Source organism: Rana temporaria, chromosome 8, assembly GCF_905171775.1.
Source record: "Rana temporaria chromosome 8, aRanTem1.1, whole genome shotgun sequence".
Classification (NCBI taxonomy): Eukaryota; Metazoa; Chordata; class Amphibia; order Anura; family Ranidae; genus Rana; species Rana temporaria.
The window spans coordinates 98,907,657-98,922,408 of NC_053496.1; the positions used below are offsets into that span (position 1 = coordinate 98,907,657).

Below are 14,752 nucleotides of genomic sequence, written 5' to 3' on the forward strand. Positions count from 1 at the left end.
TTCATGAAAATTAGTTATCTGTGTTCATTACTATGTTTGAGTGGACTGCCTAAATCCATCAAAACAAAGTCAACTGTGTTATTACATACGATCAGTTTTCCCGACAAGAAAAGTGTGATGTGAGAATTCCTGCCAAGAAAAGATTGAGAGCAGGATCTAAATTTTCGTGACAGGAAAAATTCCTATTGGGAATTGTGGTCGTCTTTATGCAATTACGACACGAAAAAAAAAACATGCATGCTCAGAATCAAGCAGAAAAGCCAAGCTAACTATTGAACTTCATTGATTTTGGCTCGTTGTACGTGTTGTACGTCACCGCGTTCTTGACGTTCAGAATTTCAGACAAGATTTGTGAAACCGTGTGTATGCAAGACAAGTTTGAGCCGTTTTCCTGCTGAAAAAAACCCCACGGTTTTCCTGTCGGAAAAAAATGATCCTGTGTACAGGGCACAAGGAGTCTGATTCAGGGATGTTTTGTTTGCTTCATATTTAATAACATTGTATATTACTTATGGTAGAAAAATAATGCAGCCTGTAGCAAGTTATCATTTTTGTGTGCAAAGCTGGAAGCAGTATGCATTTCCATAAGTTTAAGAGTTCAGAATCAGAACATTTGTTAGTTTGATATCACTGATATAACAAGTAAAAACATTTATCATTCTATGAAAAGGAATACAAGGAAAATCTTGTGCATTTTGGGTTTCCATAGTGATTATTCATTAGCTATGTTTTTCACACATGTAGGCTTCTATATACTATACAGACTGTTAACAAAGCACAAGTTAGCCTAATTTTCACAGCTTGTTTTACAGCTTCATTGTCTACAAAAGCTTGTTATGGTTTAAAAAGAATTGGCAACATTAATCTGCTTGCGCTGTAATCATTTCCCAAGTCATTAGTAATGTTTTAAAGACCAACACTTGTCACCGGTATTCATTTTCAAAGAATTCAAAATCTGTTGTGTAATAATCTATTCAAACTCTTTTGGCGGGTACAAGAGTTCTATAGGCAGGCTTTTTAGTCGAGTAGGGCAAGTCTTGTATGGTGTGTTTTTACATTTCCTGGAAGAGGGCCTAATAAAATCTTGCTTGTTCACCTTCTCTTCTAGAATTATCCGAACAAAAGTACAGCAGCCGTTTCACCCGACACCAGATGGATCTGTAACGCCAGTAAGCGCACCAGGGCACACTATCGGTAATTCAGTCACCATATCTCACTCATTTCTATCATCGCACTTTTTATATTAAAATCATGATTATGTACACTTTCTAGAAGGCAAAAACTAAATATATAAAATTGGCAAACTTTTTGAAATACACTTACTGTATAAGATATATTGTTTCTTAATATATTACATACCACATCGGATTGTGATTTTTAGACAATATTTGGAAAATAACATGCTCCAATTGTATTTATCAACTTTCTATTTTACATTAATAATGTATAGCATACAAAAATGGTACAGAAAAAATAGGCATTCTACTTGACTCTTTAATAGCTACTCAAATACTTTCTCTTGTTTTTCTTGTTTTCCCAATGCAATGTAAAAACAAAGACATACATGCATAGTTGATTGGTTGCCATGGAGAACAGTACCTTTTTTCTTACCAAATGTCTGCCAGATGGTAGATCTGGTTCAGTTGCCCCATATACTGTATAACTAGGAATTTGATCATTTTTTGGTCGTAGAAAAGACTTGCTGTTAATAACTAGCAATTGGTAGAATTCGATTATAAGCTTCTTCCAATCCTAAATCTTTTTCTTAGAGATTCCCACTAACACTTTAACTATCTAAATTTAAATGGTTCTATCCAGTTAGTCCTTAGGGAGTTGCAAAAGAGTTTTGAAGTATGTCTGGTAAAAAGATAGGGAAAAAGGATATGATTAACCTACCACTGAACAATCATTGATTACTATAAATGTGTTATAGAAGCTGACTTGTAGATTGATGTTTTGTAAGCTAGATCTGAAAATCATGTTGTAGTTTCTATGAACTATGTAGGAGCTAAGATAATCCTCCCTGAAAACAATTATATGGTTTTAGCTCAAGGGATACCACATGCTTTGCATCTTTTGTTAGACAATTTAACAGCAAAATACAATATTGCATAGACAATTAAAAAAGAATGTTCTACTATCAAAATAACAGCAAATACTAATGTGAGCTGGTTTACAGTGTTATGTTATTGTTATGTAATGATTAGCTATATTTAAATCTATGTCTTTGAAAATCAAATTATTTTATTCATACTTCTGACAATACGTAAGGGCCAAATGCTGTGTAGATAGCTAGAAAGTAATATACATAAATAGACAGACAGACAGACAGACAGACACATACTTATAGAGTCTCTAAAATTCTTCATATAATGTTGGTCTTATTTAAAGATTTTGTCAAAGCAAAGTAAGATAATAAAAAAAAACTTTTGCAGTGGATATCTGCACATTTCCCATGTCTTTTACCTCTAAAGGCCCTGAAAGTACACAAACATATCTGTTGATCTGTCAGAAATACACTCAGGTTTTAAACTCCATTGTGGGCTGACAACAAACAGCATTATTCTGAACTGTGTGTCCTGCCCAGTTTATTTTGCTAAACTTCTCAACCACTTCCAGATCTTTGCTAAACTACTCAACCACTCCCAGATCTCTACAACATAAATGCCAATTATTCTGTAATTCAAGATGAAAACTAGGGGTCTTTTAGATAACACAGAAATGTGCAGGGGTCACAGGGCAGCTCTGAATTTCTGACACGATCAACATTTTATTTTTTTTGCCCTTATGAAAAATAGTTAACAAAATGCTTGCACTGGTATAATAAACAGACCAAGGGGAACAAATAAGAAAAACTCATTATTAGGGTTTATATACACTTTAGTATGTTAGCGCAATGATCGTGGATGATTTTCAAAGTGCAGCAAACAAATCAAATGGATTTTAGTTTACTAAAGTTGTCTATTTCATGAATGCACTTTAATGTTGAAAAGCCCCACTTTTATTTGTTACATAAATGCATTTAAACAATTAAAAGACAACATTATGTTATGTTTGAATACATACTTGTACTATCTATATGTAATCTAGTACAAGCAAACATATTTTTAAATGAGCAACTAGGTAATGCTGTCATCAATAAGACATCATATCAACAAGGCCATTTTGTAGTAACCTGGGTGTTCAGGTTATCAGTGGCACAATGTCAGACACATGATAAATGCAGGCTGATGTCCTATGACGGTTGACATCTCCACTGAGTAGGCATTACATCTAGACTTTAGCATGGTGTTAGTAACTCCTATAAGGGTTTCACATAAGATGTTTCCTTACATTTTGATTCATAAGGAGGAATCCACAGTAGATATCTCCTCACAAGCTTACATTTCCTTTCTCATTTTGTTCAGTTCCCAGTACAGCATCTCCACCTGTGTCCAGCGCCTCCAATGATCCCGTAGGCTCTTATTCCATAAATGGGATCCTGGGTATACCTCGTTCAAATGGTGAAAAAAGGAAACGCGATGAAGGTAGGGAAAAAGAGAGATCTTTATTCTGTATCTCTTACAAATAGGGTCTAATTTCAAGCCCATGCATACCAGCTGCTCTAATAACAAACAGATCAGTTGTAGCCTTTATACACTGCCCTTCTGCTCCTAAAGCACATCCAGTTATGCTAGAGAAAGCACTGTTACCACCACAAATTTATACTTATATATATATATACTTTTCAATATTAAAACTGAATCTGAGTTATTTTGTAAAGCAAATCCTATTTTACAACAACATTAATTGCTGTTTATAGCATAGTAATGTCTGTGTTTTTAAAAAGCATTTAGAGACCAGCCTAGTAGATGGCCAAAGATCAGAGAACATTGTAGATGTTTAACCTTAAGTTATTTCTTGGTGTTTGTTTGCAAAGACAGTCAACTTTTTGCATGCCAATGTAGTCCTGGTGATTTGTCTGGAAGTTATGTAGACTGCATAGTGTAAATGAGTGGTAAATGTTATTTTATGGATCAGACTACATTAATTTGAGGTCATTTATAAGAAGCCAACAGTTTCTGATATATATATGCATACATATATTGCCTTTATATTAGCCTTATATCCAAAAGTACTTACTCAAATTTAGGAGTGTTCTGAGGATGCTTTTATACTGAGCTGCTCTTGACCATTATAAATGACCTCCATTCAGAAGTCATCTACAGTACAAACCAGTATGCTGTTTTAACAGATTTTCATAGGCATTGGGGCTTTTATGCAATATGTTGTTGAATATTCATGCTTTTTCACACTATTGTTTTACTGACAATTTCAAAATGTTACAATATGCAAGGTGCAGTTTTCTCAGGCTGCAGGAATAGAGGCAAGGAGAAAGGTGAACTAGAGAAAGAAGATAGGGGAGGGAGTGTGACATGATACAGAAAAAGAGCCTCCTGAAAGTCATCATAAATGATGTAATGAGCCGGCAGAAGTTGTATCCATAACTAAAGATATATGTTTTTCATTATGCATTGTGTAGGTAATTTGGATGTTACAGCTCTAAGCGAAAGATTGGGTTTTTTTCTGCACACAGGCAATATGGATACAAGCCATCGTGCACACATGTTGCACAGGGACAGACATGGAATACTAAAAAGCAGCCAAGGTACATTAAGTACACCAGCCCATTTGTATTGTACATTACTACATTTTGACAAGTCCAGTATTGAAGTTCTGTTTCAGGTCTGTTGTGGGTCTATGGTCTATAACTCTTAAAAAAATTGTTTAAACATGAGGTTTTGCTAAGGTCAAGCAGTCCACAGGAGCTTTCACCAGTTTACAGATTTACTGGTCCTTCTCACAAATGCCAGAATTGCCAGACTGACAATCTGGTAGTGGTGCTGAGTTAATTGACTTACCGGGTTAGACTTTGTACCTTATAAAATAGCAATTGAAGACCTGGAAACTGAGGAACTTTGTAGAGTAGGCCATTAAATTTGTGTCTGAGGCTTGTTACAAATGGACAAAATCAGCAGGTTTGTCAGTTTTTGCCTATTGGAGTACTAACAGTTTTTATGTTAACAAAGGTTTGATCATATGACAACTCAGCTTTGTGCAGATCCAGTGCTAAAACATCCTCTGGAGTTCTCTTCCTACTGTTCCTATTGCAGTGGATTTGAGAATCAAAGACTCTATCATATGAATTAGACAACCTGTGTCTGCAGTGAGGAGAGGAAATGCTTGGGTGATTTTCACCTAAAGTTAGTTAATTTTAAAACCATAGTTCAGGTTATGATTTGGCTGTAATAAAGAGGCCATGAGAAGATAAGGCACTGTTGAACCACTGAAAAAAAAACTAAAACTACACATGGATAGACATACTTACAATAAAATTACTTTAGCATGGTAAAATATGTCATCTTAGGTTTCCTCATTTCTCACAGAAGCTTTGTTTGCTCATAATATGTTTCAGGATCTGCTCCAGTCTACAGTCCCAGCTTACAGTACACTAGAATATTACTATGAAAGTCTATCCTAAATCTCCATCACTGGCTAGCAGTCACAAAGATGATGTGCAAGTATTATATTCACAATGGCTGCCCCATAGCGCAGCCTAGCTTCAATGGTCTGCAGATGAACACCATCTGTGTGGACATGGTGCAGGGGTTAAACATCTTTGGTGCAGTATATAAAACATGAGATCCAAGCCAGAACTAAACAAAGTGAGGGCGATCGTTTGTTTATTTATTTTCCGTCAGGACTCCAAGCAAAAATGTATAAATCTCTGTGAATATAGATGCATTGTCGGTAGTACAAATGCTGTTTGGCCATCCTATATAAGGTGAGAAGTCCTCCTCTACTCTGTCATCTTTGTTGCTGCTTTCATTACACAGTTGCAGCGGCACGGATGATTAAGAAGAGTGGAGATAATTATGTGTCAGGATGATGTAGCCAAACTCTCTGGTTGGGTGAAGGCAGTAGAGTGATTCACAGCACCAGCTATATGCGAGAAACAGAGGTCTGAACGCTTCTATTCTCCCTTGTTTATTGAAAGAGTTAAGGGAAATCAGCCAAGTAATTCTCCTTTGTACATTTTCCCAGATTCCACTGTTAAACAGAAACAAGCACAGGGAGATATCTTAAATAAACGGCATTTAATCACATTCTAGAGGGAAATGATTATTCGACAACGACCGGGTTAAAATGAGAATTTGGTGGCATGCTCTGGCTGGGCCGTGTAACAAATTTATTATTATTTTCATGATGTTTCGGATTTTATGCTTTATTCTTGGATTTACAACCAGCTTGGTATATTGTTGGAGTTATTATAACTGACTGAAGCAGCATCATTTCAGGGAATTTTTTTCCTCTTTATAGATTTGTTAGATTTTTGCTGTGTTGACAGGTTACACAGAGCTGGGCTATGAGGTTTTATTTTTACATTCTGGTTTTCAATTTTTATAGTGTGTCTAAAATTATATACTGCCTTTGTGCAACATATTCAGTAAGTTTAACCCCTAGACATCTCTGAAGTCTTCTTAGTTCCACTAGAGATAAATAAGCATAGTTATAATGCAGTTGCAGTCAACTGGAACTGATGCTTCAGATTTGGACACCAGGCTTTTTCGGAGCTTTTCAAATACTGTAGGCCTGTTAAAGATATGGTAATTAGTTGTACTGGCTTACAGTATTTAAAGAGCACCTATCACGCAGCACTAAAGATCTCCTGTTAGGCCGTGTACACACGGGCAAACATGTACGATGAAACCGGTCCGCCGGACCGTTTTCACCGTACATGTCTGCCCGGGGATTTCTGTATGATGGCTGTACTAACCATCGTACAGAAATCCGCGCGTAAACAATACGCGGGGCGTGTCCGCGGTGTCGCCGCGACGATGACGCGGTGACGTGGGCGGGTCTGCCAGTTAAATGCTTCCACGCATGCGTCAAAGTCATTCGACGCATGCAAGGGATGGCGGGCGCTCGGACATGTACGGTAGGTCTGTACAGACGACCGAACATGTCCAAGCGGGCAGGATTCCAGCGGACTGTTTTAAAACAAGTCCAGGAATATTTGTCCGCTGGGAAAAGGCCCGGCGGGCAAATGTTTGCTGGAATCCTGCACGCTCGGGCCTACACACGACCGAACATGTCTGCTGAAACTGGCCCGCAGACCAGTTTCAGCAGACATGTTTGGTCGTGTGTACCTTATGGGAAAGTTTCAGCCTAGGTTGCCAGCTCTATCTTTTGGTGGCTCTGTCATGTGCTATCAACTCCCTCCCCTAACAGTCCTCTTTCAATGACTAGACCATGATTCAACTCAGGTTTACATTCATTTGGTGGACTGAGATCTTACAATGCGGATAAAATGTTTTTAATATAGAAACTAATTTTGCAGACATAATTGCCAGTACCAGTAAAAACACAGAGCTGTGGGATGTAAATGATCCCTACATGCTAGTGCACAGAGGGATCAAAGGAAACTAGAAATCTCTTTTAGTACAACACCTTGAATAAAAGCTGCAATTCACTGTACAGTACTTTGTACAGTACATCATACAGTTCAATTTATATCTGGGAGGTTCAGTACAGAGAAACACAGAAAGACGACTGCATATGTATCTGGTCATTTTCTTTAATGGTCCAGTTCAAAGGTTTGCGTTTACATACAATACACTGTGAAAATGTGATTCCAAAAGTGTGGCTGGGTGCCCTTTGCATACAAGTAACGTGTAGTGACAGGTAACCTCCAAGGATCATCACACTGAAACCACTTTATAAATACTGTGGGTCTTTTTGACCCTCACGTGTAAACAGGCTTCAAAAAGCGACCCTCTTCTCAGCTGTGTATAAAACACCTTAGCAAGCTATGCCATAAACAGCCTATGACTATTAGAACAAAAGGAGAGAGCTGGCATGCTGGGAAGAAGACATAAGAGTCTGGTATAATGTGTTGCTGTATGTATAAAGTGAACTGATGAAGACACAAATATGGGAGCTGCCATTGCTAGATTACATTTTAAAGGTGCATATTTTGGCTGTCATCCTGATATTGTTTTGCAGATCTGGAATAAGCATGTTAAGACAGTCATTATTGGCCACCTGCTTGTTTAAGATAAGAGCCCTGGGGTATGCACCTTTAAAAAGGCAAACCAGCAATAGAAAATGTGCAGTTTTTTATAGCCACAGCTTCACTTTAAAGAGGCACGGTCATTTTGCCTCTTTCAGGGCAAAGTAACAGTGTCTGTAAAACTACCCCCCCCCACCCTCTGATGTTCACCCTTCCAACCATACCACATTGCCCCTGCCTCGAGCTCAGACAGCACAAAAATACACTACTTCCTGGAATTGGGAAGCATGTGACCATCATACCGTTTCAGTCATCAAATCTAGTGGCCAATTGTTAGGTCCAAGCTATGTCATGTGACAAAGGGCGTGACATTTCCTTAGGTTGCGATAGAGAAAGGATTACTGAGGGATCACTGGAAGGTGAGTGTCAGTGGTTCATGGGGTAGAGGTGAGATTCTTACAGACACTATCATTCTGTCCTAAATTGACAAACCATCAGTGTATCTTTAAGCTTTGATTACATCAAAGCACTTTATTTTTATGCTGCTTCCAAAATCTCACATATAAAGGCTCTAGAAAACACTTGTGAGTGTGAGTTTTCTTCTGTGTGAAATATGGTGCCCGATACATTTTGTTTAATGGCATTATGCTCTAATAGTCATGGCTACGCTTGTAGGTGTCTGGATCCATCAGGCACTTCTTCCCTGGCAGTGTCATTGTATGTCTCCCTGGCACATGTTTCCCACATCTGGCACAGGCACTTCCCATTGGAGATAAAAAAAACAATATCTGTACTTTTTGTCTCCTCTGGCCTTAAACATAATTTTTAGTTCATATACGTTCTTATCAGTGTTCCTCGAATCTGCCTCTTTTACCCCCCTCATCATACCCTTGGAAATATTAAAATAGGCATGTCTCTTTGTTACTACCTCCTCATGGTTAAAAAATACTATAAGATACACTGAATAGTGATATAGAAATAATATGAATGAACTGAAGACATTGATTTCTGTGAAATTTAATGATAGGTCTCCTTAGATCAAAACACTTTTGGATGCATACCTTAGAACAGTAGTACTCAACTGGCAGCCCTCCACTGTCACCTTTATGGTTAACTCCTTGCCCATGGAAGAAAGTATTTTGTTCTGTACTGTTCCAGATTCTGAGAAGATGCAGGTGAGTATAAAATCAGACACTGCAACAAGTCTGCACCAAACATATTGCTGGGTTTTACTTCTAGTAAACCCGGAGTCTCCTTTTAGAAACAGGAGCCTCATTTGAGATGCCTAAATTTTACATTAGGTGTAAATACTGGGATTTACACATACATTACAATCCAATACAAATTTGCTCCTACATGTTTGCTCACAAGCTTTCCACAACAGTTTGTCCTATTTAACTGTGCTTGACAAGCATTAAATATTAATGTAATGTTTTAATATTAACCGACTAAAAATAATTACATTTTTTTATATTGTTGTATTCTGGAGCATACAGAAATGACATACAAAACATTATACATTCATTTCAAATGTAGAGGATGGGCGCAGACTTCCAATATACAGCACTGCTTATGATTATCAGGCCATTTTTGAACATCTAGAGCTCAATAATGAATACCTCAGTAATCATGGTGCTGGAGATCACATTGGAGCTTTTTCACTTAATGGCAAATCCCTCTGTAAGTAAGCCTTAAGCCCCGTAAACACGATTGGACTTTTGTCCGACCAAAATCACATCGGAATTTCCGACGGAATTCCATCGGAGTAAAAGAGAAAATGTTGTCTATCTAAACTCCGATGGAATTCATTGGAATTTCCGATGGAATTACTCCGATGGGGCATACACACGGTTGGAATTTCCAATGGAAAAAGTCCGTCTGCCTTTTTCCATCGGAAATTCCGATCGTGTGTACGGGGATCACAGTATTGCATGTGTGCTGTTCATACCTTCAGGCAAGGATCCCAGCAGATCCCAGCACCCAAGCAGCTGATTCAAGGATCAGCAGATATCTTCCTTTCCATTGCTTGGGGATATTTCTGACTTCCTACCTCTCACCCAAGGAAATAGCTACCTTTTAAGGGAATAATAATATAAAACATACATTAATGCTCAATCATTAAGGTAGCTGGCAGGCACAAGTACATTCAATTGGTTTAGAGTAATTACTAAAGACAACATGGTTCTCTGAAGATAAAGGCTTTCTAGGGACATTTGGAGATATCTTCAATAATCACTTTCACCCATTGATATGAGATATGCACTTAACTATTCTAAGAAATTAGCTTTGTGATGGGAAAAGCTCAGCTTTTTTTCTATAAGTTTGATCCCTTGAAACTATATCTCAATTATTCTTTACTCTTATCTTAAAGCGGAGGTCCACACAAAAAGTGAACCTCCGATTTTTGGAACCCTTCCCCCTCCGTTGTTACATTTGCCACCTTTCAGGGGGGAGGGGGTGAAGATACCTGTATAATACAGGTATTTGCACCCACTTCCGGGCATAGACTCCCGCGGGAGTCATGCCCCTCCCCCCGCTGTCTTCTGAGAAAAACACTGGTCCCAAAAGACAACAGGGACCAGGGAGGAACGTGCGGCGCAACTCGTGCTTGCGCAGTGGGGAACCAGGAAGTGAAGCCGCAGTGCTTCACTTCCTGATTCCCTCATCGAGGATGGCAGCGAGGAAGCCCAGATCCGAGCGATTGCTCGGCTTCGGCTGCCGACATTGCGGGAGCCCTGGACAGGTAAATGTCCAATTATTAAAATTCAGCAGCTGCACTATTTGTAGCTACTGGCTTTTAATGGGTTTTTTTTAGGCGGACCTCCGCTTTAAGTTCAATGGTGTGTTGTATCATGCATGTATCATGCATTCTTCACTGAGATCCTATTGCTGCTTTTGTACATGTGGATCATCTATAGTTTTTAATACTTTTAATAATTATCTATAGTTTTTAATAATTGTGATGTAAGAAACAGAGACAAGAAGAAATGAATAGTACTGACATAAAACATTGCACTCATGTAGTATTAATAAAGGAAAAACATGTACCTGTCAGTTGCAGATAAACCACAAGTATATAGCAAGTGAGTATGATAAGTAATTATTATATGTAATCAAAAGCACAGAGTCATAATGTTCCAGAAAGACTCATTCACACAGTTGATGAATAAGGCCAGGCAGGCCAAGATGACCTTGTGAGTCACAGGCCGCTCTATATATTTTTTAAACTATTAAGTAGAATGTCAAAAATACACGCCTTTGCCAAGCCTGTGTGAATAGTGTGAACCTCCTCAGTACAGAGCTGGTTAATTATAACCGCCTAGTTGAATCATTAAACTGATTTTAAAAGCAAATATGCACTGTCAGCCATTTTGCTGACTACAATGATAGCAAGAGCTGCGATTGATGATATCTCCTTGTCCTAGTGCCTTCTTCGAGAACCTCCCAACTCAGAACAGCGAGATTCATTTGAAAACCTGTGAAATGGAAATAGAAGTTCTGAACCCCCAGTGTTAGAGAAAAAAAGAACAATTATTTACACACAATTTAGCACACACTCTCATATGTCTAAATGTTTATCCCTCAGTATTTATGTCTGTGACACTTGCAGCAGCTGTCTGTCCCTCTGGCATTCTCACTGTCCGTCTGTCTCCCTGGCACTGGCACAATCCTTCTCCCTATGCCACCCTTTTGTCTTTACGGTCTTACAGAAATGTTTCTTCTTACCGAGCAGCCCATTTAACGCTTTCTTTGCAGTGCGGTACACAGTTTGATATTCTACAAGCTCTTTGCTTTTGGTTTGTTTGCCGTCCTGGTAGCAGTATTCAAGTTTGATGATGTTGTTGGCCATTGCTTGCATCATTTTATCCATGTGTGGGTATAAAGCATGGCACGTCATCCATCTCCTGTGTCTTATGGAGGGTTTGGGCTGGGGGGGTAGAAAAAAAGTGGACTATCTTGTCACTGCTTCTATGGCAGGCCAGCTAGAGTGTCATGTTAGGTGACATTTGAATTTACAATTCCGCTGAGAAAAGCTATTAATTCACAAATTAACATTTTCCTCCTCTCTCCATCTTACCCTCTCTCACTTTCTCTCTCATTCTTCCCCTGTATCTCTCATGGATGTGCAAGCAATTGAAAGACAAAGGAAATCGCCTTAAGGAACTGGCTTTACTGCTAGTCTGTCTGTGCTGAGATTGCTACTACAGCTTCTAGATATATAAACCAATTACCTGAACAGCTATGTGCATGGCAGTCTGCTATTACCTCCCTGTGTAGGCTCGGGAACCAGTGGCAGATAATAATATGCTGTATCTAGTTAATATGAACCAGTTTCACCCCATCTTCCTGTCAACAATTACAGTTCAGTAATATATATATATATATATATATATATATATATATATATATATATATATATATATATACCTCTCTGCTATGAGAGTATTATTTTATGATAAAAATATGGCTCTCAGTTTTAGCTGTTGCTGGTCTAATGGAGGTGTTTTATGATATTTTTGATAGTTTGGGATTTTTTGAGTACACATGCTTTGCTGAGCGTTGTATAATACTAACCATACACAAGACTTAGACAGCTTATGTCATATGAATTATAAAGCAGATAAAATGGCAGTTGGATTGGCTCAGTTGGAAATGTTTATTACATTTTGAGTTGCTCTCCAATATGATTGTGTTGTCATTGTTGTTTACAGCCTACTTTTTGGTCTTAAGAACATGCATATGTCTATTTCCAGTGTTTCAATGGAGATCAGCTCTCATATAGGATGTAAGGCCAGTATGGTGGGATGTGGAGATGATCAAAATACTTGTTCTAAGCATGCCAGCTGCTTCAAAGTCAATGACACCACGTTTTGTGATAACCAATCCAATTATTGTTACTCATACAAAATAGTACCTAGATCTTTCTAGCTTACACAACACCTCTCTTGTAGCTACAAACTTTGCAATAAGTATGGCAGTTGAGACTATTAAATGAGTCTTACACTGAGCTTCTGGTATAATGCTTTTCTAAGCCTTCAAAACAGCAATTTTAAACCTGGCAATGCAGCGTGCATCAGATACTTGATTAACACTTGATAAAACTTTAATGGTCTAGATGCAACTTTTCAGAAGCTTTGTAAACAGAGCCCATGGGATCTGCGAGTTTCCCTTGGCCTTGTCAAGGCCTAGTCATTAGACTGGAGTCTCACTTACCAAAAGGAAATCTGTCCGTTCCCAGGATCGCTGGCATCACAGACGTATCACTCATCAAAGCCCAAAATTATTATCCCTCCCCTGCAAGGCTTAATTATTTGGGCTCACAGCGCCCTTAGCAACTTGTGCTGTACATTCACCAAAGAGAAAGAACTAAATGCATTCTGGCCTCTAACTTTAATAAAGTACAGGAAATTATTGTTTTTCTTGCTGTCTTTTTCTCCTGTTTGTTGTTGCTTACAGGAAGAGACACACTGTGAGACAGAAAGAGCTGTATTGTCTTATTACTACTGGTAATAAAAACTCACCTGCTATTTAGATGAGGGAAGAAGGGGGGGGTGGCAGGGAGACCCTCCCACATTCCTGAATATGCTGTTGAAGTTTAGAGATCCCCTGACTTAGGTGAGTTATCTTCCCATCCCACACACTGTAAGAGATGGATAAAAATCACCAAAGGAATCAGCAGGCGGTGCCAGTAACTCAAACCGCCCTGACCGTTCGGTGAACCTAATCCTGGTGACCTTGACAGCACTGGAAGGCGGCCTCAGAAATCCCAACCTTTTCAGAGATGTAGACTGACTGTGGCTCGTGTTCCCTCTTGAAGAGAACGCTACAGGAGACTCTAAACCTGTCTGTAGTTTTCCATTCTTGTGTATTAACTGCTGCTCGTATTAATGCACCTGTATTTATGACTCTACAACTTATCCGACACATATATCAAACCAAAAAAAGTCCAGGGAAACAGTTTCTTCTAATGACTCACTTGACCAAATGCAATCAAATAATCAAAAAGTGACAACACATACAAGTTACTAGCAATGTCATAACAGGACGACAAATTAGGACAGTGTTACATCAGGTCAATTTATATATTGTCTTTTGCAAAAAAAATACGATATATAGTTAGTAAAATAGTAATATAGTTAGTAAAAATCAATACGATATTGTGAGGTGCAAGAAAGTGGCTAGGTTGAAACATTTCATGTATGATACTAAAAAAAACTTGTGAAAATGTTAAATATGCACATGTATAGTGGCAACTATATCTAGGTCTCACCATAGTGAGTTAAATTGAAATAATTTGGATAGTGGAAAAGTGTATAACAGCATTCCTTTCTGACATACATTGCGGGAAAGAGATTTACAAGGGGCTGATTATGAAGTTGGAGTATTAAAGATAAGGGCTTCATCTCTGTGTGTGTTCGGAGATGACAGCAGACAGAAGCAATGGTCTTATGACTGAAAAACAGGTTTGCTCCTCTTCCACTGGAGGTCAGATTTGACCTTAGATGATTAATCAAACACCTCCCTCATAAATCCTTTCAGAAGAGCTTTCAAATTCTTCATGTGCTGAGATTTGATTTAAACATTTATTAAGGTATATGTGTAGTCAAAACTTTTTTTTTAGTTTTGGATAATGTGAGGGAGGATTAGAACCACTGTCAAGTGTTTATTGCTGTCTATGTCCTCGCCAGGTAAATTAAT

General features: G+C 38.3%; 1 protein-coding gene across 14 annotated transcripts in view; it reads left to right on the forward strand.

Annotated features, from left to right (window-relative positions):
- PAX2 (paired box 2) overlaps nucleotides 1–14,752 on the forward strand; it is a 77,681-nt gene that overhangs the window by 21,993 nt on the left and 40,936 nt on the right. For 9 of the 14 annotated variants that reach the window (XM_040362357.1, XM_040362346.1, XM_040362344.1 and 6 more), the window contains exons 4-5: nucleotides 1,109–1,194; nucleotides 3,408–3,527. In XM_040362357.1, coding sequence (XP_040218291.1) covers nucleotides 1,109–1,194; nucleotides 3,408–3,527 — 206 coding nt within the window. Of the gene's footprint in view, nucleotides 1–1,108; nucleotides 1,195–3,407; nucleotides 3,528–4,522; nucleotides 4,649–14,752 lie in introns of all 14 variants that reach the window. The other 5 variants (XM_040362343.1, XM_040362348.1, XM_040362345.1 and 2 more) reach the window with 1 other exon arrangement.